The sequence below is a fragment of the Pteropus vampyrus genome, unplaced genomic scaffold, assembly GCF_000151845.1.
Source record: "Pteropus vampyrus isolate Shadow unplaced genomic scaffold, Pvam_2.0 Scaffold116, whole genome shotgun sequence".
NCBI lineage: Eukaryota > Metazoa > Chordata > Mammalia > Chiroptera > Pteropodidae > Pteropus > Pteropus vampyrus.
The window spans coordinates 463,920-490,138 of NW_011888897.1; the positions used below are offsets into that span (position 1 = coordinate 463,920).

The following is a 26,219-nucleotide window of genomic DNA, read 5'->3' on the forward strand; positions in this document are numbered from 1 at the left end:
TTTGTTCAAAGTCACAGAATTATTGAATAATATAGCCAAGACTTGTATGCAAATCTGTTCTTATCAAAGTCCTATTTAATGTATTATGCTGCCTCCCAGTGGTACAAATTTATATTCACAGTTATCTGTAAATAAAGTTACATTATTTCCCTTTCTTGAAGATTTGACAATATTGAAGATCTATTTACTTACTCATAGTTAAGGTATTTTTTTCCCCGCATACCAGGGGTACTCTTTTTCAATATTTGCATCTTTCTGAATTTATGTGATTTTATGCTTTGGACATGCAAGGAAGAATCAGATATATAAAAAGTTAACATGTACAGAGTATTTTATCCCAGGCATTGTACTATGTGTTAGGTCCAGGAGGTCCCTATCCCTAACTCCATAGTGTGAGAACTAGACTCCTCCCTTACCTTTGTGTGAGAGGGGATCTTTTGTCAGGGTTGGCAATGCTATATGCTCACCTCCCGTGTCACTGGACTTTTCCTCCCTTCCCCACCAGTTTACCCACCTGAAATATTCCCACCGAAAAAGCCTGCCTCAAGCCCCATATAAGTTTCAGGTCCCCTCACGTTCAGGGCTGACGCCGTATTCAGCTCAGCCCAGTTGTCACTCTGCTACAATAAACTTTACTTAACCCTTTTTTGGCTTTTTGTGTTCTTCCTTCGGGGAACCTAACACTATGTACCCTAAAAGTTATAGAGCTATTATTATTATTACTTTAGTAGTAAAATAAATGAATCTCATAGAGTCTGTGTAACTTGCCAATATTTCTAACTAACAGTGGCCAAGCCAAGGCTCACACTTGTTCATTTTCAAAGCCCATCCTTGTAATCATCAGTTACACTTCCTACTATAGTTTTTCCCTAATTAGAATTTTTTGCCGAGGCTCCATCTTTTCACTGTCTGTTTTCTGCTTCTCCAATACAATCTCTTCTGACTGATCATAAGTGCAGATATTTTGACAGCAATCCCTAAATAATAATACCTTGTCCAGGTGCTAATTTGTGTAAGCATAACAAATGAGCAAATCTAATTAATGCCTATGGTCTATAAATGTACCACTTTTTCACAGAAAGTAACCAAGAGCAGCAGTCCCTAACCTTTTTAGCACCAGGAACCAGTGCTCCTATGAGAATCTAATGCCTGAGGATCTGAGGTGGAGCTGAGGCGGTGATGCTAGCGCTGGGGAGCAGCTGCAAATACAGATGAAGCTTGACTTGCTGGCTACTAACATCCTGCTATGTGGCCTGGTTCCTAACAGGCCACGGATTGGTACTCATCTGCAGCCCATGGGTTGGGGACCCCTGACCAAGAGCTTGTTCTGAAATATTTATTGATTTACAACTCTACTCTTGACAAAGAAATTGATAGTCAAACATTCTTCTTTAAATGTTTTAATGTCTAAATCCCAACCACATTTCAGAGACTGTTGTTCAATATAGTAGCCATTAATCACATGTAACTAATTAAATTTTAATTAATTATAATTAAATAAAATGAAAAATCTAGCCACATTTCAAGTGCTCAATAGCCACACAGGGCTAAAAGCTACAATTTGGGGTGCACTGACATCATTGCCAATAGTTGATTCAATAGTGCTGGTCTAGAATAAAAATAGTTTTCTTCCAGATGTCAAACAAAAGGAGTTCCAGCTAATTCGTCCACAAATAATGAACTCAATACATTTTAAGGCAAGTAATAATATAATTATTATTATAAGCAATAGTTCTCTTCAGTGTGTGTGGTTGTAAAGGTGTAGGCGTTCATAATCCAGACAAAGCAAGACTGGATATGACAGGGTTTAAAGAGACCCTGAAAATAGGGGAGCAATGCCAGAAGTCTATTCATTTTTTAATATTTTACTGAGATCAAGTAGATATCTTTAAAGTAAATAGCAGCACATGTCTAAAAATGACAGAGACTTCCAATGTAAGGTAATTTTTTTTCCCCAACCTCGTGTTAAAATATGCAATACATATGATTTGAAGAAAGACCGAAATGGTACCACAAATTAAGTTTCAGAATGAATCTGTCAGAATATGGAAGAAATTTCTACAACCATAGCAACTGATGGGATAGAATTAATCAAATTCCTTAAAGGCCAGTAGGAGAGCAAGAGAACTGGGAAGGAGCTAAAATGTAGCCTTTGAGCACACCTCCGTCTCTAGAGCCAGAATACAGAATTCAGCAAAAAGTCCCTTTGCATCACTTTTGGTTTGGAGCACCAGCATTCTTAGAGTCCTGCCAACTGCAGTAACACAAGGATTGGGCCTCTGTGCCTGGCTTGCCTCCTCTGAACTGAAAGCACACTTCGTGGTCTACTGGCCTCAAGTAGACCTATGGAGAGGGATAGCAGCATTTGGTGTAACTGTCAAGTACTAGAAACTATAAGATCACTGTGTGATCAAACTGTTCTCCGTTTTTATGTTAGAAATAGGTATTCTGAAAATTGCCAACTCTTTAATGAAAACATCTGAAAATTGAGGGCAATCTTTTCAGATTTAATGGTATCTTGTTTCATAGCAGGATTGATCTCCATTCAAAGATGAGGAAACAGAAAGATGTGTATTTTATGAACACATCCCTTCGTACAGAAGAAAAATAATGTTATATGATGAAAGAGAAGAAGCATATTACTCTGAAAAATGTTTACTCCAGTTAACTTTCCAAATTCAAAAACACAAGAAATGTTCAAAACAGTTGAAATAAAGGGAAAAAAAACAGCAAATTTTTCAAAGATAATTCTGAAAAGAGTAACAAAGTAGATTCAATATTCCCATCAGATTTTAAATGTTTCAGATGTATGGTCACCTCCTTATTAATATACCATACAAATATAAGCTTAATTTATTCTTTTGTCAAGGTCGCCAATGTAATATATGCAAGTCAATCAAGAAAATCAGCAAGGGACGTCAACAATGGCTGAATCAGTCATTTCAGGGCAATCAGAGACAAAAGTCTCACCTGTCAGTATAGGGGCAGGGCACTATTCATGCCTGGGGATCCCAGGGCCAAGGCAGGCATCTGGGATGGATAGCTTTTTAGCAGTTTGATTCTGAGTGCTTGTTTGCGTCAACAGCTTCTACTGACTGCAGCGCATTCATGTGGCTATTATTCTCAACGCTTTGATGTGAGAAGTATTTTAGAAGGTGGAGAAAGTGCTTTTTTGCTTTGTCCTTCTCAAAGACGAATTCTCGAAAGATATGGAGGAGCTTTAAGGAGCTGCAATCTGTTCTTACTACACCTGCTCTACAGAGACCTAATTTGTTTCATCAGCGCTCATGGAATTCATTACACAAAAACTGATCTCCTTTGGGTGTGGCCAAGTTCCTGTGGAGCATTCTGAGACTCTAGCATTGGAGGCAATAAGTCTTGTGGCTTCTTAGGTGGATCTGATGACAAGAGTTTGAAATACACAGTTTAGAAATTATATCACACCTCATACAAGTCAGACAAGACTTACTTATTAGAAGTTTGAAGGGGCACTTGCAGATCGTTTCTTTGTTCTCGTACTTCTTTGGAAAAAGCTAAAAACACTCTCATTTTCTTCCTCCTTCATATTGTCTGGGTTTGTGATATCTGGCAAGACTCTTTGCTAATATCTATTACCATGAATGGTATTAGATATTACCATTCAAACTCCCCAGGAGTTTGAAGTCCCTGGCGCTGTCTTTTTCTACGAGGGTCTGAGATCTCCTTCTTCATTAAAGACACAAACTCTGACATCTGACTGGTTGAGAACCCTTTAGACAAGCTTCAGAATTAAAGAAAACTGTTGTCATGTGTAGATGACAACTGCGCATCCGCTCCATTGAGTAGCTTGCCAGGGTCACAGAGGTCATAAGCAGAGAGTCAAGGATTCCCACCAGGCAGCCTGGTTTCTACACGGTGAAGAGCCCTGGGCCTATCTGCTGGTGCTCTCCACAAAGCCACTTACTTTCTGAGCAAAGTCAGAGGAGCCCTCCTAGTCCTAAGAGTCTGAGATTCCATGATCAACCCCTTCCTCTTGAGTTTTGAGGTGTGGCTGTTAAGGTGCCTCTGTCGGGTAAGCCCCAAGAGGCCAGAGATTTGAGACTGTCTTGCCAGATATAACTGGAGAAAATTTAACTCTGAGATCCACCACTGTGAACTCTGAGGGGCTGAGACAAGACTCCTGCGAATCTGTGGTGCCCCTTGTACATATGAGAAAAAACAACTCTGAGGGGGTGGTGGGAAGTTAGGATGGGGAGCTTTATATAAAGATATCTCTTCTGAGCTGAAGACGTACAAAAGGCGCCCCTTCTGGACTAAGACAGTGCTCATCCCACCCAGATTCAGGACTTCTGGGTTGTCTTAAATTGATTACTCCTTTCACTTTTCTCTATTGTAAGTGCAGGGTTCTTTCTAATCCAAAACTTACTTTAAAATTACCTTTTCCACTTCCAACATCCCAATTATAGTATCTGTCTTAAAGATAATAAGATTCTTTACAACTGGCTGCAGATCAAATGCATAGCTTGAAGAATTAACTGATATCATCCATATAGGGATATCAACATTATAGGTATACTGCCAGGAGAAGAGATTTGATAATCTTCCCAGTAGAGAGATCAATGTCTTTTTCATGTTTTCTTTCTGTTCCATGATGAAAGTGGATTCTACAGAACCCTCAGCAAAAGAAACAAGATATTTGGTCTCAGCTGGAGGAAGTGGTGCACTGGCTTTAGGTTTTTCCCTCTCTCTCACTGCTGAGGCAGCACGGATGCAGAGGGGCGAAGTGGGGTGGTTAGGGATGGGTAGAGGTGGATGAGTGGGTAGGTACATCCTGTCCTTGCTGGACTAAAATAGTTCAGCGTTCTGTAGGGCGCTGTGCCCACCCTCCGGCGGGGCTTCCTTTCACTCCTGGTGTCTGCACTGTTGTTGGTTTAGCTCTCTAACTCAGCTGCCAGGGCTTTACCCGCCGGAATCATTTTTCTGCGAGGACCCCAGGACCCGGTCTGCCTCCACACCCTCTCCCCGCACAGCCAGAAATGAGGGCGAAGCTGGCTGCGTCTGCGCAAGGGAGGCAGAAACACTGGCTTTGGATTTCCACGAAATGGTGGTCACTTCTGACCATGACGGAAACAGTTTTGGTAAAGTGATAGAAGAAAAAAAAAAGATCCAGTGAGTTCAAGAGGGAAGGGAGGAGAGTAAGTGAAGAGGGGAATTATAGATATCTCTTTTGAAGAGTTACGAAAAAGCATAAGACTATCTGATCATTGTAATGGTTACAGGGCAAGCATATATTGCAGGGAGGAAGCAAGAGAATTAAAATGTTAATCAAGTCACATTCAGAGATGGAGGATCAGCCCTGAAGCCAGGCCAGAAGGAGACCTTCAGAACAAAGGAAGGTTTCTACTGGGATTGCTAACAACCCATTCCCCACACTCCTGAAGGGGAAACAGGAACCAATGGAGTCATTCCCTATGGCTAAAACCATGGGGAACCTATGGATTAAAGGCTGGGAACTGCCAGCAGGCCTTTCAGGCTACATAGTCTTACTTTTTCATGCTACATACTCTTCCTCTTCCTCATTGCTTGTCCAAAGGAAATGGGAACCCTGAACACTCGGGGTTCCTCTCACTATTCCTCTCACTCTCTGCCTCAGAGGAGACCTCACTCTGTCTGTAGAATGTTACCCCTTTTCTAATAAACTTTCCTTTTGACTTCAACTTTGACCTATGTGTTGAATTTCTACACTCTGCCAAAGGACCCTCTTCTCTTGGTGCAGGGCTTGGTCATCCCCCCCCTCCCACCACCACCTACCCCCAACTGTGGGAATTTTGTCCTGTCCTGCATCAATTAGAGCTGTTCATCTTTAATCAGAGATCTCTTTTTCTAGACTTTGCTTTATGTCAACTTATTTAGGAGTTAAATCGGTCAGTTTGAAACCATTGATTGGTTTATTCACGCCAGAGAGCCAGGCTCTTAGGGAACAGGGAATAAAACAAGTGAATTTGGATGAGCTGGCTAATGACGGAGAAAAATCTGATATACACAATATTGTTGAAAAGAGTGGGCCAGGCAGACAACTGCAGCATCAGAGTTTCAGAGTAGGTTACTAGAACTTGGGGAGAGAACACTGAAGGAATGATGTCGAAAGGCAATAGAAAAGTATGCAACATTCTTCACAATTTTGTTCAAGGCACACCATGCTGACAATCTTCTCATTTGCTTACTTGCATTTTGCCACCAGAGGTCTCTGGAGCTCAGTGCTGTCCAAGAAACATGCTAATGGTTTCAAAGAAAGATGAAACATGGCTGAAGGAAAAAATAATTTGTAAAGTAAAATATGCTGTGATGGTCACGATCCAAGATCCAAATGAACTGATGAGTACTTGAATACATGACTGAAAATGTCCGTAGTCTATTAAACTAATTAGAAAAGTACTTTTCTGTGCTATTTCTTACTGTGATATAACAAAAACGAAAAATAATCCACTGTAAAATGGGTATTTTGAGTCATAGAGCAGTTACTTGCTTGTTGCTATTTTTGGTTCCTGCTAAACAAATGACAGGTCTCTCTACTCAAACTGCTTACACTAGAGAGTCAGCATGAGTTTGCCTGAGGAGGTAGAGCCTGAGATGAAGTAAAGTAAAGTAAGTAGGAATTAACCAGCAAACAGAATTTGAGAGTGGTTGAGGGAGTGGAGGAAGAGGAAGAGGCCTCTCTGAGTAGTGGAAACTTTCTGTCTAATCACTCAGAGGCAGCTTCTGAGTAGCTACTGTTTTATTATAATGAAAGAAAACGGTAAAGCAAGTTTGGAAGTGTTTTTTTTTTTTTTTTTTTTTTCAGGGAGAAGGAAGTCAAGTAAACTTCCAAATAACTTTATACCCATATTTTCCTGACACAAAATTCCCTGCCTTCCTGCCCCACAGCAGGATTATCTTCCTTTTTCCTTTTTTTTTTTTTCAGGAAATCCAATATATTCTGAAGGCTTTTTAACTCCATAGGTCTATTAGATGAGGTATAACTGAATATCATCTCCTAGGCATCATAGGGGTCAATTAGAAAAAATATTATATGATTTTTTTCTTTAAAAAAACTGCCAGAAAATTGCTCAGATACACTGTCAGAAATGCTGATGATTTAATTTAGCTTCTTCTCTTCCCATCATCCAAGTTGTTTTAGTGTCTTACATAGTTTTTAATCTCTTAATTATCCTTTGCTTTAAGTTCCAGTACATTATTTCTTCAGTTTAATTTAATTAGTTGTTTATTAATTCATTAAAAATTTGTAACTATTATATATTTTTATTTCCAAAAGTTCTATTTAGTTATTTTTTTAATTTTTTTTGTTTAATAGTCTTGTTCTTTACTTATGATTTTCATCATTTTGTAATAATACACTGTTTTAGGTGTTACTTATGTGGTCTTGGGCTCTCCTGTTTAGACTCCTTCCGTTGGTTACTCCTGTGGACTCTCCCTGATGGTGCTTTTTTTTAATTTTTTTTTATTGTGAACTCACCTTTAGTGTGGATTTTTCCACACTATGGAGTGTCACTCCAGAAAATATTTTTTTGTAATTTAGGTAAAATTGTCATAGAGTAAAATTAACTCTTTTAAAGTGAATAATTCAGTGGTATCTGATATATTCACAATGTTATGCAGCTGCCACTTCTATGTAGGTTGAAAACATTTTTATCATCTCAAGAGAAAACCACATACCCATGAAACTGTTGCTTCTCATTCTCCACCCTCACACCCAGCCCATATCAACTGTCTATCTCTTCTATTACACCCAGTCTCATCTGTCTATGTTTTTAACCTATTCTGGATATTTCATATATATAGAATCATACAATATGTGACCATTTTGTGTGTGGCTTCTTTCACTTAGTATAATGTTTTCAGGATTTATCCACATTGTAGCATGTATTAGTACTCCATTCTTTTTTATGGATAAATAATATTCCAACTCCATGATAGTTTGCATGTGTTTCTGCTTGTTGCCACAGGGTTATTAAAGGTTTAGCATGATTTTTCACATCAATTTCATACCATGATATAGCAAGAGCAAAAAGAGGAAAAAAACAAAACACAACATCAGAAGCCAATTCCTCCTGCAGTGTCCTCTAGTCATAAGCTTAACATCAGCTCACTGCAAAGAAAAAAGCTGAGTATGGCCCATTAATGCAGAACAGATAACAAAAGCATGGATTACAGCTAAGACAAACTAAACTGATACCTGGCACAGACTCAGAGTAACTGCCCTCTAATAGAGAGAAAACTTCTTTGAAAAGAAAACATTTTATTTATGAGATAAAAGGTTAAGGACATCTAGTCTTCCATATCACCTGAATCCAGTGGTGATACAAATGACTTAGACATACCACATATAATACTAAAAGTCCAGCTTTAGTTTAAATGTGATTTTAACTATTTTTATTATTTGGGTATTATATCTATTGTTTACAGATGCTAATAAGGCAGTATTTCAAGTTTATTAAGGATTACCCAAGATCTTTGCTAGTAGCTCCTTCCCTTACTCTACCATTATAGTCAACCATAAAAAAATAAAACTGCATGTTTCCAAACTAGTAAAACCATAAGAACTATCTCTTTTCTTGGTAACCAACATTGTGTAGGAGAAAGCTGATGATTTTTCATTCTATTCTACATACTGTTTTATTCAGTTTCTACATTGAGGTCCCTACTATGAAAAGAAGTTATTATTTCACCATGTTTCAGTTTACACATAACAGTAGATTTTACAGCAGAAATTACGACCAACCATTATATGCATTTTTTCTTCTTTCATTATTTTTCTTTTGTCTCTTTTCTCAAATAAACTTCTGAGGTCACAACAAATATATTTCCTGTCCTCGTAGTATGGTGTCCTCCACACTGGCCAAAAAACCCCCATGGTTTAAGTCCAGCGATGGTATTACATGTACTTTGTAAGTTCTTCAGATGTTTCCTCTTCTCTACTTTCTTTATTATGCCCTTCTGGCACTCCTGAAAAAGGAATGTTCGAGTTTCTTCAATCACCCATTCTCTTCGTTTTTTTTATATTTGTCAATACTTCATACTCTTTCCTCTGCATTCTCAGTGATATGGTCCACCCAATCTGCTACTTTAACGTTTTGTCAGCTGGGTTTTTATACTTAGTTTTTCTATTGAGTATATTTCAACAATAACGTTTTGTTGTTTTCAAGATTATAATTAGATTCTTTTTCTACTGTGTTTGCCTATTTTGTGTCGAACTTCTTTATCTCCTCAAGAATAATAAATATAAATATTTTTAAGGGTTTTTTTTTTGAGGCGACGAGGCTGTTTTGTTTATTTTTAAAATTATTCTATTAGCTCTATTTCCTCAGGTGCTAATTTATTTTATTGATGGAAATTGCAAACTTTCTTTAATGTTGTGATCTTCCTCATACATTTGCTAATTTTTTACTATAAACTCATTTCCTGGGATGAAATGGCTTCCTGGTGAGGCAATTTCAGGATGGCCTGAGTTTTTTCATGCAGCAGGCTTACCTACAAGCCTGCAGTCTTGCCAATGCTTAATTTAGGCTTCTTGGCACCCACATGTGGTATGGTTTCTTTGCAAGTCTCTACCGTTTGATTAATAATGTTGAAGGTAGACTAATGTAAATATTTATTTGACTCCTTCAAACAGTAACACATCTTCACAACTTAAGGTCATTGGTGAAAATAGGAATTTTCTATAATCTGGGGGATACTGAAGAGAAGGGGAGGCAGCCACTCTGTCCACTTCTGTTGAACAGAGTATGTACAAGTAGGAAGTGGTAACTAAATCTGTGGCTCATGAACTATATAATTAACTACCAGTCACAAAAAGTTCCATAATTTCTTCAGTAGTAGGCTAAGATCTGAAGCCCAAAATGATTTTGCTTCTATTATTAGTTTTCAACAAATAGAATAGAGCTAAAATAGAGCTTTCATAAGCTAATATAATGTTGACTCACTTGCATGAAATATCAGAGCTCAAGGCTAAAAACCATATTTTTATAAAGTGAATGTGTGGAGAAACTGTCACATTGGGCTTACGGGAAAATTGGATTGCCTTGGCCATGTTTGACATAAGGTTATCTAATTAAAATGTTTTTTTAAGTGAATCATTATCTGTGACCAGATGTTAATACAAAAAAAAAAAAAAAAAAAAATAAATTTTAAAAAAAAGCAAAAAGCCCCCAAAAACCAACCTGAATTTTAACCCCGAAGGCAAAAAAAGAAAAACAAATTTTTTTATTAAAAAACAATAACTAAAACAAACTTTCAGCTGGCATTCAGGATTATATTCCTAGAAATCTCAGTAAAATGAAAACACTGAATTGCAAACAAAGCAATTATATTAAATATTTAAAAGAAAACTAAGTCTTTTATTTAGAAAGATAATCAGATACATCCAGTGTATATCTGAAGATCAGGTAAGGCTTTGCATCCTCCTCTGGGCATATGTGTCTGGTTTGGAACAAATCCACTTCCTCTCTGTGTAGGGCGGACACCTTTGTCACTCACATAGGCACAGTCTCTTCTTCCTCTGATAGAAAAACTACAATGGAAGAAGCAAAATCAGTTATCCTCTAAATGTAAGATGCATTATACATGCCACCTTTTTAATATTAAAAATTACCCTGCAAGATACATATTTTGATTCCTTTTTATACCTAAATAAACTGAATTTCCCATGTTCTTATAACAAATAAAACTAGGATTCATGCCTAGATGAATGAAACACAGTTTAGTCTATTTCCACCTTCTTCGCTTTGTAAAAGAGAAGAGTGAAAAAGTGCTCCTATGTTACAGGTAATTTTGTTAGTGTTGTTTGTAGGCCCTGATTTTCTCCTGACTTATGTATTGATCACTGAGTAGCTAATAGACTTTCATTAGCTGGGGATTCAATAGACCAGCTACAGGGACAGTGAATCAAACCTATCTTACGTCCATAAGCGTAACCACATCCAAAGCCCCACTTGGCTGGTGGGAGAGATTCTGCCCATTTTCTCTCCACTTTCAGCAATATTGTTTCATTAAATAACTGAAGACCTCAGCAGCTTTTTCTAAACCGCATGTGTTATCACAGTTTTCCTAATTCCCTAATTGTTTTAGTACTGAAATTACAGTGCTATTCCACTGAATTTAAATGGCTTGACACAAACATTTGAGTCAGCATTCAGATTATAAATGTCTCCTCTTTATCATGAAATCTCTATAGTCTAATATGATCTTCTTGTGAGAGATCCATAGGGTAAGTATACTTGATACTGTTGAAACATGCTAGGCCTTACCGATGTTTTTCATTTCTATCATAATAAACAGTTTCAATAACTGAAGAGTTAACAATATATTTGACCCTTAAAACATCTTGAGAATGAGACAGAGTAAATATTACTGTTTTAGTATTGTAAAGGAAAAATTAGAGGTTAATTTGAATATTTGACAAACATCTACAATATATTAAGCATTGCAGAGATGACAGTGTATAAATATAAGTTCTCTTTGATTTCTAAAACTTACCATCTGTCCAAGATCAAAAAGCTAATAAGAACTAGTTTTCAAACCTACTAACATCCAATACAGTGCCCTTCTCAGTAAATAAATAGTTATATTTCCCGTGTTGACTACTTTATCATCATAGAACAGTTTTTCAAAACCTCCTTATCTCCTCAGGCAAGCAAATATTTTGTGAAATTTTCTGAATCCAAGTTTTCCAGCATCATCCAAAATTGTTTCAGTAATATAAAGATTCTATAAATATACAGTTGAGATTAAATTTAATATTAATAAACTTTACTTGTCCTAAATGTAACTATGATCTTATTTAATAGACTTTATTACTATCTCTCATAATCCTTCTATAAACAGCTGAACATTGATGCCGTGGTAGTTTTATATAATAATTTATCTTGCATTTATATAATATTTTTCAGTTTAAAAAGTACACTCACATACGTCAAAACCTCTGATCTTAACATCAACCCTGTGAGATCAATAGGGTGAACACACTTGATTTTTGCCGAGAGGTAAGAAACAGACATATGTATGTTGTGCAGTTCTCTCAAAGTGAAGGAGTTGGTAAGTGACATAGATGAGGCCTGGAATCAGGTTCACGGTCATTCTCCCTCACCATGCCACCTATGATAGACTTTGGATTGATTCAAAGAGCTTGCAGAAACTTTGCAACATACAGATTGGCACTATCTTCTTTAACAACTAATCTTAGAATAACTTTTAGAGCATATAACTGAAGAACACTTTGAGTTTTATGCAAAGTAAATTCAAATATAAATATTGCTGCTATATTTTTTAAAACTTACTTTCTGATCCATTCAGTGCCATTTATCCATTTTCAGGGTCAGAGGGGCCTTTATACCTCAAGAGGAAATCCTTTCGGAAAACACAGAGATGATATTCATTAATCTGTCATTACCCAACCTCTCTCAAAAGAAGTAGTGCTTCTATGCTATATTCTTAACTGTGCTTGTAATTTTCTTTTTAATTTTGTATTATATAACTCATTTCCCACTTAGAAAAAAAAATGCAGCTCACTGCCAGAGTTAATTTAATTTTACATAAACTTCTTTCCATGTCGCTTGTAAAGTTATTTTTCCTTTAGTCTATTTTGTCTGACAAGAATATAACCAGCCAGCTCTCTTTTGGTTACCATTTGCGTGAAATATCTGTTGCCATCTTTTCATTTTTAACTTCTTTGTGTCTTTATATTTAAGATGAGCCTCTTGTAGAGAGTATATAGATGAATGCTATTTTTTTTCCTGATCAATCTGCCAGTCCTTGTCTTTTAATAGGATAGTTTCATATTTTACATTTAATGTGATTTCGGATAAAGAACTTATTTCTGCCATTCGTCCACTTGTTTTCTATATGTCTAATATGTTTTTTTATTCTTCACTTCAGCTGTTATTGGATTCTTTTGTATTTAACTGACTTTTTATAATTTTAATTCCCTTTTTTCTGTATATTTTTTAGTAATTTTATTAATGGATACGTTGGGGATTGCAACTAACATCTTAAAGTCATAATAACCTAGTTTATAATATGAACTTGGTTTCAACAGTATACATTTCCTCCTATATGTCTCCAACCTTCTCTCTTTATATTATTGTCAGATCACACATTTATGCACTGTATGTCCACTAACATAGATTTATAATTAGTTTTTAAGTGAATTTGCCTGTTAAATCATATGATTGTTCTGCATAAGTGTCCTTTATTCTTTTGGCTGAGTTACTGTCTAAGTACTTTAATTTCAGCATTTATTATTACTTGTAGCATATATCTACTGGTAAAAAAACTTACCTGAGTTGCTGATTATCTAGAAACATCTTAATTTCTTTTTCATTCTGGAAGATAGTTTTGCCAGATACAGAATTTTAAAAATATTTTTACTTTTTCAATATTTGCCAGATACAAAAATTTTTAAATATTTTTACTTTTCAGTTATAGTTGGCATCCAATATTATGTTAGTTTCAGATGTACAACATAGTGATTAGACATTTATATAACTTATAAAGTGATCATCAAATAAATCTAGTACCCATCTGACACTGTACAGTTATTACAATATTATCGACTATATTCCTTATGCTGTAGTTTACATTTCTGTAACTATTTTTTAACTACCAATTTGTACTACTTAATCTCTTCTCTTCTTTCACCTACCCCTCCCGAATCTCCTCCTATCTGGTAACCCTCAAAATGATCTCCGTCAGATAAAGAATTCTTGATTGGTCATATTTTTGCTTTCAGAACTTTAAACATGTCATTCCACAGCTTTCTGGCTTCCTTTGTATCTCGGGATAAATCAGCTGTTAATCTTATTAAGGATCCCATGCACATAACTAGTTGTTTCTCTCTTGCTACTTTCAAACTTCTCTTTTTGGACTTTCACAACTTGACTATAATTTGTCTTGATTTGGTTCTCTTTGTGTTTATCTTGTTTGGAGTTCATCGGTCCTCTTGGACATGTATATTTATCTTTTTTCTTATACATGGGAGGTTTTCAGCTATTATTTCTTCAAATATTTTTTCTACTCTCTTTTTCTCTTTTCCTTCCGGTATTCCAATAATGCATATGTTGGTCAGTTTTTTGTCTATAGTTTCCTTTAGCTTACTGAACATATTTAAGACAACAGATTTTACATCTCTGACTAATAATTCCAATGTCTGGGTTCCCTCAAGAGTGGTTTCTGTCAGATTTTTTTCCCTATGAATGCGCTGTCCATTCTTATTCTTTGTATGTTTTATAATTTTTTGTTGACAACTAGACAGTATGAGTGTTTTGTTGTGATAACTTTGAGAATCTAATTCTCTTGCTCTTTAGGGATTGTTGAATTTTGATTGTTTGAAGCCATCTGTTTGTGACCTTTTCAAACAATTTTTGCAAAATATGTATTCTCTGTTGTGTGAAGTCACTGAAATTTCTATTCTGTTATCTCTATAGTTAGTCAGTTACCAGCCAAAGATTTTGTTAAATACCTGACTCCCAAAAGGGAGAAATAAAACAAGTACCATTTCTTTAAATCCCCTGAAAGCCATTTCAGTTGGTGAAGTTTGAAAAAAAAAAAGTGTCAGCCCGCCTCTGCGTCTGCCCCTCAGTAATCAGAAGTAACAGCATATAACCCCAATATTTGGAAAACAAGGTCTTTGCCCACCCTGACTCCAGCAATGTGAAGCAACATGTTATGCTGAACATGGATAGCAGTCCCTATGGCTCCCTGCCATGGTGATGTGGGGGGAATGACAGCTACTACTGAGTGGGAAGGCTGAAATTCACTAAGATTAACTGAAATTTAGCAACTTACTTATCGAACTCTCCTTAGGATGCTGCAAGTGTTCAATTAGCCTCCAGAGTTCCAAATTAGTTACCTTAGAGAGTTTCTGCCAGTTCAATAGTTGTTTATGTGGAGGTACAGATACCAGGGGCTGCTTATTCTACCATCTTCTCTGACATTGTTCCTGCATGATTTATTTTGAAGTGATGTTATTAACTTCATATGAATTTAAAATTATGTTTCTACCTCTAATATTCTCATTCCTATATGCACAGTTCTTACTCATAAGTCAAAGAAGGCACTGCTATGAATGTTAAGGTAATTGTAGATGGCCTACTTTAGAATACAGCACCTACTGGTTTCCTCTCTCTTTATGCTGAAAAGTTAATGTCTAGGTAGGTTCAAAACCTTATCTTAGACCCACTCACACAAAATGACACCATGTTTTGGTAGGATCAATTTTTTTTTTTTAAATTCTAGCCAGAACTATTTTCTTACCAGTTCCTGGATGGTTTCAACCTGAACCAGATCAGCATCTAGTGAGTCACAAAATCTCTTGCTGAATGTCTAATTCTTTATATCATAAGAAAAATAGAAACGCTTTCTTTGGAAACCAATCCAGTTTTCTGGGCATGCAACTTCAAAACATTCTGATGACTGTTGATGGAATTTAATTCTAGTTACTGAAAATGAAAACACTTACTTTTATATTTTCTTATGTATATTTTACTTAGTACTTTCTAACATATTTCCCGATGGTCTTGTAAAATATTAAATGTATTATCCTTGTTTTTCAAATGAGGCATATGAAAACTCGTTGAATACATTTCACAGCAAATGGCAAAGCCGAGATTTAAACTAATACCTCCAGCAGTGGATGAGCTGAAAAAAGAGTGAATAATGCCTTAAACTCTGAGTTAAGTACCAATCTACTTGGATTTCAACAATGCTAACTTTCCCTAAAATGTCAGATACATCAACAGCAACATTTGGTCAGTCTTAAAGAACAGATAGTTCTCCAAATGCTCTAGAAGCCTTAATAAACAAAACAAGAGACAGGAAATAGATAAATTCTGTCGGTAAAGATTCTTGAGATGATGTAGTCAGATACATGTCTAAGTAGTCTCATGAGAATGAGAAAAATATGTGCCCTGATAAGTGTCCTTCCTCTAAGGAACTTCCTTTAACTAAGAACATTTTGTGAGGTTGTCTATTTTTAAGCTACCAATACTACATTGGTCAGGCTTTTCTGATATACTTTTCATATAACCAGGAGAGAGGATCTCTTTAAGTGAGATTGAGAACAAGAAAAATCTCTCCAGAGGATCTTCACTGATCTGTTAGTAGCTGACTATTCCACTACTATGACTATCTTCTCTGTCAACTCGAAGCCTCTGAAAGTGTCTGTGACAGGTCAGGAAGTTGTGTCCTCAATGCATAATTTCCACGGAGTCTCCTTAGATTTGCCTCTTATGAAAAACAGCTACTAGCTATGGATAATCACTGATGTATTTTGAATGTCTAATCACATAACACCAGAAAAATATGCATTCTAGGGCACTCACCACAAAACAGATATTGAATTATACCTATCATATAATTACTGAGACTATACCTGAAAGCAGACTACCTTTCTCCAAATCTGTGTTATATTTATTGTGCTATCACTGCTCCTACATCCACCAGTTTAAAGATGAGGGCCACATTAGAGGATGACTAGTTATTGACTCCTCATAAGGAATCTTTTTTTTAGTTAAAGCGCTAGTTGGAAGGAAGAGAAACACAGAAAGAGTAATGAAAAAAGGCAGTCAAAAGTATCAATTAAAGTCTTATGATTATTTAAGAAATGAGGGTAATGGACTTAAAATGTATTTCAAAAAACATTTTCTTGCTTACTATTGAGGTATTTACAACAAAAAGATTGCCTTCTTCCAGTTCTTTTTTCCCTTTATTAAATAAACACTGTTGATTTATATCTTTACAACCTTAATTATTTTTGCTTCGTCAATATATAACATATTTTATTTTAGGTTACAGAATGTTAAGAATAGATCATCCTCTGTGGAATCATAATAGTATTAAAACAGAAATGAGGATAATCTAGAATATCGAATATTCCAAGTATTCCTGACTCTAAGATTTGTAAACAGCATTTGAAGGGCCTGTTATGATATTACCGGTGAATGCAGTAACAGGGGGTTAATTTTAGTTTACTATTCAGGTTGGGGTGAAATTGAGAGAAATGTTCTTGTTTTCTATGTTGTAGCTTGTTTTATGTTAGATGCAGTGCAAGCATCTTTCGAGCTATAAGGGCATGTTTGTAGGTAAGTTGCTTCCAAGATATGTAATCCAAGAAGGAATTTTTTTATCTAGGAAAACTGGCTATATCTTCCAAACAAAAAAATAAGAGCTGGTACATGGTAGACTATCTGGAAGAGAAGACTATAATACATAATGACTGTGCCTGCACTGTTATACAGCCAATTACTAGCTTTGATATTCATTCTCTGTCTGTCTCTCTCTCCTTCCTCCCTTCCTTCCTCCCTCTCTCTCTCACCATCTGATCTACTCTTATTCATGGAGCATGTCTATTGCGGAAGTAAAATCAAATCTTTGTCTTTAGCTATAACAGACTAGACAAGAGACTACTGCACACAGCAGATGACAAACATATTTACCAAAGTCTTACCTCTTCATAATATTTGTTTTAAAGTATTAAAGTTTAGGTAGAGAAAGTGATGAGTAATCACTCTGTTCAGGGTTTCTGTCCTTGGGTGATCTTGAGCAAATATCACACTGATCTTGAGCAAATATCACACTGACCATGATAAGTTAATTATTACCTCTTCTATTATTTCTTTATCTGTAACCTTATAACATGTCCATTACAGATATTAATGATGGTAATGATGTTGACTATGGTAATACAAATAGTAGCAAACAATTTTGAAGGCTTTATTTTTATCAGGTATGAACTAATCATTATATGTGCATTAAATCATATAATCCTATTAACATTTTAATATACTAAATATACAATTATTTATTCCATTACCTTTACACTACAGAGGTAAGGGTAAGTTTTGTGTCTCTGGTCCATTAATGGCCTTTGGTGACTCAGATACTGCACATGTGGCTTTTTTTCAATTTAAAGACCCTGTATAATCTCTGACCCCAGAGGGCAGAGTCACAGATTTCAAAACTTAGTATATGAATGAGTAAGGACAAAAGTCACAGGCAAATATAAGGACTATTAGGGAGTATTTTTACATGACACATCATGCTAAGTGGTTTATTCCACAGGTTCCAAAATAAGTTCTCAGTAAAAATCATGTGAAAAATTAAGAACAAAAATAAATAAGTAAATGCCCAAATTACAATGAAAAGTAACAAGGCATACAAAGAAACAAGAAAATATGGCCTATTTAAAGATAAAAAGTAAATTGATGGAAACTATTTGTCCCTGAGTAAGCTTAGACATCTGATTCACTGGATAATGAACTTAAAACAACTATCTTAAAAATGCTAAAGGAGTCTATGGCCATGCTACCCTGAACAAGCCCAATCCTGTCTGATCTTGGAAGTTAAGCAGGGTCGGGCCTGGTTAGTACTTGGATGAGAGACCACCTAGGAAGACTAGGTGCTGCAGGCATAAAAATTTTTTTTTAAAAATAAGGGATTCTAAGCTGACAATGTCTTTCCAATCTGTGAGGTCAACCAAGGGTTACCTCACTAAAAAAAAAAAAAAAAATTAAAAATACTAAAAGAGCTCAATAAAAACATGCACAGACACTAAAGGAAGTCAGGACAATGATATAGGAACAAAATCAGAATTTCAAAAAAGATAGAAATTATAAAAAGAAAGCAAACAAATTCTGGAGCAGAACAGTATAATTAAATGAAATTTTTCACTAAGGGATTCAGTAACAGATTTTAGGGCAGAAGAAAGATTTAGTAAACTTGAAGATAGGACAATTAAAATTATCAAGTCCGAGGAACAGAGAAAAAAAAGAATTAGGAAAAGTGAACAAAGCCTAAGGGACTTGTTGGATACCATCAAGCAGATCAACATATGAATCATAGAAGTCTCAGAAGAAAAGAAATAGATAATGGCAGACAGATTACTGAAAGAAATAAAGGCTAAAAACTGCCTAAATTTGATGCAATATATGAATCTGCAAATCCATACAACTCAACTAACTCCAAGATAAACACAATAAAACTTACACCAAGATGAATTCTAATCACACTGTCAAGCCAAAGACAAAGAGAATCTTAAAGCAGTAAGAGAGAAGTGACTTATCACATATAAGGAATTTTCAATAAGATTGTCAGACAAGTTTTCAGCAGAAATTTTAAAAGAAGAAGGAAGTGGGATGACATAATTAACAGGCTAAAAAATAATGCTCAACAAAAAGTTCTATAGCTGGAAAAAGTGTCTACAAAATTGAAAGAAAATTAAGATATTCTCAGATAAACAAAATCTGAAAGAGTTGATTATAACTAGACTTGCCCTACAAGAAATGCTAAAGGGACTCTTTCAGGCTGAAATGAAATAACATTAGGCAATAACTGGAATCCGTTTGAAGATATAAAGATATTCAGTAAAGGCAAATGCATGGACAGTTATAAGATTCAGTATTATTGGAATTTTGGGTTGTAACTCCACATTGTATTTTCTACTAGATTTAAAAGACAAATGCATAGAAATTTATAAATCTGTCAGAATACAATGTATAAAGATGTAATTTATAATTTCAATAACATAAAGTGTGGCAGGAGAATAGCGTTTTGTAGAAGTACAGATTTTTAATGTGATGGAACTAAGTTGCTATCAAGTTAAATTAGATATTTATAAATTTAGAACATTGTATGTAATCAGTAAGTTAACCAAAACAAAAATATCTATAGAATACACACAAAAGAAAAATTAGAAGAGGATCAAAATGTGTCATAACCAAAAATCAACTGAACACAAAAGAAGGCAGAAGGGGAGGAATCAAAAACAAGAGTTTTAAGACATACGGAAAACAATAAAATGGCTTAATAGTGAATGTAAGTACTTATCATCAGTAATTAAATGTAAAGGAATTAAAATCTTAGATCAAAAGGTATATATTGGCAGATGGGATTTAAAAAATAAGCATGATCTAAATATATGCTCTCTACAAGAGATTCATTTTACATCTAAAGACATAAATATGTTGAAAATAAAAGGATGGGGGAAACTATCCTATGCAAATAATATTCAAAGTAGAGCTGGGGATGCTATACTAATATTTTGACTTATAAGTCAAAAACTATTACAAGAGACAAAGAAGAGCATTATATATTGTGAAAACGTCAATCCACCAAGTAGACATAATAACCATAACCATGCATACATCAAATAACATAGCTCCAAAATATTGAAACAAACTGACAGAAATGAAAGAAGAAATAGCAACACAATAATAGTAGATGTCAATACAAATTTTCAATAATGGATAGAATGACTAGACAGAATCTGATAAACACAGAGAGATCTCAAACACCACTATAGATCAATTAGTTGTAACAAATTTATACAGAACACTCCACCAAAGAGCAGCAAAATGTACATTTTTTAAGCGCACTTGGAATAATTCCCAAGATATACCATACGTTAAGCTATAAAACAAGTCTTAAGAAATTTTCAAAGATTTCAATCATACAAAGTATATTTTTTTATCATGATAGCGTGAAACTAAATATCAGTAACAGAAAGAAAGCTAGAACGTTTATATGCATGAGAAAATTAACACATTCTTAAGTAACCAAACTATCAAAGAAGAAATCACAAGAGATATTAGAAAATAGCTGTGACAAATTAAAACAAAAACACAAAATACCAAAACTTATATGATGGAGTGATAGTAATATTAAGAGAGAAATTTATAGTTGTAAATGTTCACGTTAAAAAAGAATAAAGATTTTAATCCAATAACCTTATTTTATACCTTAAGAAACTAGTAAAAGAAGGGCAAATTATATCCAAAGATAGCAGAAGGAAGGAAATAATAATTAGGAGGTCAGATAAAATGAAATAGAGAATAGAAAAACAAAAGAGAAAATCAAAGACAAAAGTTGCTTCTTCGAGATTGACAACATTGACAAAATTTTAATGAGATGTACCAAGAAAACAGAGAAAAGTCTCAGGTTACTAAAATCAGGAATGAGAATGGAGAAATTACTACCAATTTTACAGATATAAAAAAATAATATAAGAGCATGGTGTGAGCAATTGTATGCAGACAAATTGGATAATCTAGATGAAATTGACAAATTCATAGAGAAAACATGAGCAACCAAGGCTGACTCATGAAGAAATAGAAAATCTGAGCAGACTAATAACAAATAAGTATATTGATTCTGGAATTAAAAAAAAAACAAAACAAAACTCTCAAGACAGAAAGACGGCTTCACTGGAGAATTCTACCAAACATTCAAACAAAATTAATGCCAGTTCTTTTTAAACTCTTTCAAACATGAGAAGAAAATAAAACATTTCAGACTCATTTGATGAGGCTAGTGTCACCCCCCTGATATCAAAGCCAGACAAACACACCAGAAGAAAAATAAACTATGGGCCAATGTCCATGTTGAATATAAGTGCAGAATTCCTCAACAAAATGCTAACAATCTGAATTTAAGAGCACATTCAAGGGATTTAACACTATAACCTAGAGGGATTTAGCTCTAGGTTGCAAGAATGGTTCAATACATGCAAATCAATTAATGTGATATACCATGTTAACAGATTGAAAGAAGAAAAAAAAGGGGTCATCTAAATAGATGAAGAGAAAGTATTTGACAAAATTTAATACTCATGATAAAAACCCTGGAAAAACTAGGTATAGAAGGAACTACTTTGATACAGTAAATGTCATATATGAAAAGCCCACACAATTAACATAATCAATGGGGAAAATCTGAAAGCTTTCCCTCTAAGATTTTGTGCAAAGTGGATATGCCCACTCCTGCCACTTCTATTTAACATAGTATTGGAAGTCACAGAGCAATTAGACAAGAAAAAGAAATAAAATTATTTAAATCAGAAAAGATGAAGTAAAATTATCTCTGTTTGCAGATGGCATGACCAAAAATGTAGAAAACTCTAAAATCATAAAATAAAATAAAACTAATAAGAAAATTGAGTAAAGGCATAGAACTCAAAAACAAAAATCATTCATACTTGTATATACAAACAATGACCTATCCGAAAAGGGCATTTTCAGAATAATTTTAACCAAAGAGGTGAAATATTTGTACATTGCAAGTTATAAAACATTAATGAAGGAAACTAAAGAAAATACAGATAAATGGAAAGACATCCCATGTTTATGGATTGGAAGACTTTACATTGTTTAAATACTAAGCTATAATGTAAATAAAAGCAAAATATGAATGGCAGTTCTCCCTTTTGCAGACTCTGGGCATTACACTGCAATAATGTGACCTATACCTTATACAATTAAAATGTTAGATCCCACTTATATGGTTATTGGAGTTTAATTCAATTGGTAAAATAAAAAATATATATATTAGAAACTGTAAAATCAAAAATTATCAAGAAGTCTTCTCTTCTTTTGGTAAGTGGAACTCTCTAGATAAACAAAGATTAAAATTTACTTACCTGATAAAGCAGTGATTATTCCAAACACCATGATTGTCAGACATATGATTGTGGAGAAAACCAAGGCTCGATTCGGGGTAACTGTACTGGAATGCTTTCTTGAAGGCAGAGAACCTGTAAAAATTACTGAAAAACATTTTTTTTTTACATTAAATGCAGATACCTGAATACTAGAAGCATTATCTATCAAAATGTTACTTCTACTTAATTTTTTTCCCTTTTCATTAGAGGGGGCAATTGGTCTGTCACTTTATGAATGTATAATTTTGTTTCCAGATTTAAATTGTTTACAGAAGTTAAAATTGATCTTGAACACACAACCCGTGAAGTAGCCTTGCTCTCCTCCCCACCCCACCCCCAGAATAAACACAAATATGATTAAACCTTCAGATACAGCTATCAATTTACAAGAAATATAAAAAGAGAGAATCGTGTCAAACTACAGGAATAAAGTCAACAAAAACCAGACCATTGAAAATGCTACATAATAAGTTATCTTGATTCTTTAAAAAAAAGTAAAGGAAATTTTTTAAAGTGATCAAGGGAGAATCTATTAATTAAAAGGGACTTAAAAGGCTTTTTTTTTTAAAGGCAAAATTGAAGTAAGAAAATGATTATCGAAAAAATAAGATTAGCGTTATTCTAGGGAGGAAAGGATAGCAAATGGTAGTGAATATATGGAGGGCTTCTGAGTTGGATAGCAAGCTTCTTTCTCTGACAAAGATAGTAATTAACAAGGATATTCCTTCATTAATTCACTAAGCTGTATATTTGTTTTGTACACTTCTGTATTTGTGTTGTTTTTCTACATTACCTAAAACCTCTAATAAATTTTATTGTTGGAACCATCTTCTGGTTCCATCTCTTAGTTACAGTACACACTTTGACTAATTTATCTAGACATGTACTTGACTATATATGCATATTTTTCTCCAACATTCCATCCACACTAGAGACATCAGCTAGATTTTCATTGATGTTACTAAAGACGTTTTTCTTCATTGAGAGATTTTATTTTTGAACCGTTTTAGGTTTGCAGAAATATTTAATGAAAAGTACAGATACACCCTCTCCTCCACCCCTGATTTCCACTATTATTAACATCTTGAACATGGCGCTTTTGTCACAATTGATGAGATAATATGGATACATTATGATTAAATAAAATCCATAGTTTGCATCAGAGTTCACTTTGTGGGTTGTACACGCTAGGGATTGACAAGTATCCACCATTATAATATCAAATAGAATAGTTCCACTGCCACCAAAAATCCCCTGTGCTCTAGCTATTCATTCTTCTTTCCTCCCCACACACCCCCAAACCCTGACAATCACTAATTTTTTACTATCTCTTGCCTTTTCCAAAATATCATATAGTTGGAGTCATACAGCATGTAGCCTTTTCAGATTGGCTTCTTTCCCTTAGCAATAAGCATTTAAGTTTCCTTCTCCTCCTCTTCCTCCTCCTCCTCTTCCTCCTCCTCCTCTTCCTCTTCCTCCTCCTCTTTCTCCTTCTTTTTTTCTTCTTCCTTTTTTCTTCTTCTTTCTTGCTTGATAGCTCATTGCTTTTTATCCCTTAATAATGCTTCATAGTAGAGATGTACAAGGTTATTAATTCACCTAATGAAGGACATCCTTACTGCTTCCAGGTTTGGCAATCATGAATAAAACTGCTATAAACATTAATGCTCAAATTTTTATGTAGATATAGGCTTTCAATTCATGTGGATAAATAGCAAGGAGCGTGATTGCTGGATCATAAGGTAAGAGTATGTTTAGTTGTGCAAAACACTGCCAAACTATTTTCCAAAATGACTATATTATTTTGCACTTCACCAGTGGCGAATGAGAGTTCCTGTTGCTCTACATCATCCCCAGTATTTGGAGTTGTCAATGTTTTGGATTTCAGCCATTCTAATAGGAATGTAGTGGTATCACATTTTTGTTTTAATTTATAATCTCCTAACAATGTATGATGTTGAACATAATATGCTTATTTACACTCTGTATATTTTCTTTGCTAAGGTGTCAGTTCAAATCTTTTGCCTATTTTTAATTGTTTTTTTTTTGCTTTGTTACTGTTGAATTTAAGAGTTCGTTACATGTTTTAGATAACAGTCCTTTATCATATATGTGTTTTGCAAAGATTTTCCACAGTACTTTCGTTCTTTTAATGGTGTCTTTCATAGAGAAGATGTTTTTAATTTTAATAAATATAATTTATTAGTTTTTTTCATAGATCATACATTGTATTTAAAAGTCATTACCAAGCCCAAGGCCACCTAATATTTCTATATAATTTCTAGTAATTTTATAATGTATTTTACATTTAGATTTTTCATTCATTTTAATTTTGTGAAAGGTATAAGGTCTGAATCTAGATTCATTTTTTGCATATTGATGTCCAGTTGTTCCAGCATCATTTGTTGAAAAGATTATCTTTTATCCATTGCCTTTGCTCCTTTATCAAAATCAGTTGACTATGAATGGGCTTTTTCTAGGCTCTCTTTCCTCTTCAGTTGATCTACTTGTCTACTCAATCTTAATTATTATAGCTTTAGAGTAAGTCTTGAAGTCAGGTAGTATCAGTACTCCAACTCGGTTCTTCAATATCTTGTTGGATATTCTGAGATTTTGCCTTTCTGAATAAACTCTAGAACCACTTTGTAAATATCTACAAAATAAGTTGCTGGGATTTTACTTGGTGTATCAGTCATAGTTGTTTTAAATTCCTAGTCTGATTATTCAAATATTTTGCCATAACTCAGTCAGTTCTGATATTGCTCTATCTTTTCAAACTACATTTTTTTTTTTTATCTTTTAGTATGGCTTATAATTTTTCTGGTTGAAAGCCTGTGTTATAATAAATATCTGCTCTTTATCCCTGGTTCCTGGAAAGGAGCTTCAAAAGTCCTAAGAATTTCTTGAGTGATAAGAGTATTTTTGTTACGCTAATGTCATTATTTATTGTGAGGATCTTACATAGCTTTAGATGGGTGCTGCTCACCAGAAAATCTAACCACTATGTGATTAGAGGGAAGAGACTTTCAACCACCTGACCTCTGACTTCCAGGGAGAGAGGGAGGCAGAACATTGAATTTAATCATATGGCCGATGATTTAATCAATTATGTCTATATAAAAATACCTGGATAAAAACTCCAGACACAGTACTCCAAAGCTTTATAGAGCTTTCAGGTGGGTGAACACATTGACATGCCGGGATTGTAATGCACTTGAGCTCCGCCAGGTGAGGTGATTGAGTTCTGTGCTCTCACTCCTGCCCCGACATTGCCTCATGTGCCTCTTCCATTTGGCTGTTCCTGATTTGTAACCTTTATAATAAAACTGTAATCATATGTGTAGTGCCTTCAGTGAGTTCTGTGAGCCATTCCTGTGAATTGTCAAATCTGAAGTAACTGTGGTAAGCCTCAAATTTATAGTCAGCCAGGCAGAAGTGTGTTAAAATGGAATTGAATCATAGGACACTCAGTTGGTGTCAAAAAATTGGTGTCAGAACACAAACCCAGACAAGATATATTGAGTAAAAGGAAACTGGTATTAGCTCCTGTGGACTTTTTTGTTCTTGGGCTTTCTGCTCTGGTAAGTTGTGGTTCTCTGTACCCGCCTGTGCTTCTCTTCATTTAAGGTCAGTGGCTTTTCACGTAACCTCAGTTCTCTGACGGATATAACAAGAGATGATTTTCAGTTTTTCAGAGTTTTTGGAAGGGGTTTTGCTGTTTCTTTTCAGTTTCGGTTTGTTTTCTTTTTTTTTTTTT

The 26,219-nt window shown here is 34.7% G+C and overlaps 2 protein-coding genes, 1 long non-coding RNA gene and 1 pseudogene across 7 annotated transcripts in view; 1 reads left to right on the forward strand and 3 right to left on the reverse strand.

The window, feature by feature from the left end:
* The window catches only part of LOC105295907, a 108,669-nt gene that overhangs the window by 24,755 nt on the left and 57,695 nt on the right, over nt 1-26,219 (reverse strand). For all 5 annotated transcript variants that reach the window (XM_023533939.1, XM_023533938.1, XM_011365758.2 and 2 more), the window contains one exon: nt 22,442-22,567. In XM_023533939.1, coding sequence (XP_023389707.1) covers nt 22,442-22,567 — 126 coding nt within the window. The remainder of the gene's footprint in view (nt 1-22,441; nt 22,568-26,219) is intronic.
* Nucleotides 10,506-13,410, reverse strand: LOC111743543. The gene is made up of 3 exons (XR_002781750.1): nt 13,312-13,410; nt 12,312-12,381; nt 10,506-10,546 (listed from the first exon to the last, which is right to left on the reverse strand). It is a non-coding gene; the product is annotated as an uncharacterized LOC111743543 (long non-coding RNA).
* On the reverse strand, nt 14,978-15,486 carry LOC105296003 (C-type lectin domain family 2 member D; the record flags this gene model as incomplete). Its single annotated transcript, XM_023533941.1, is given in 1 exon segment — nt 14,978-15,486. A coding segment is annotated over 1 exon segment (213 nt), but the record flags the coding sequence as incomplete, so codon positions are not given.
* LOC111743588 lies at nt 18,321-18,439 on the forward strand (annotated as a pseudogene).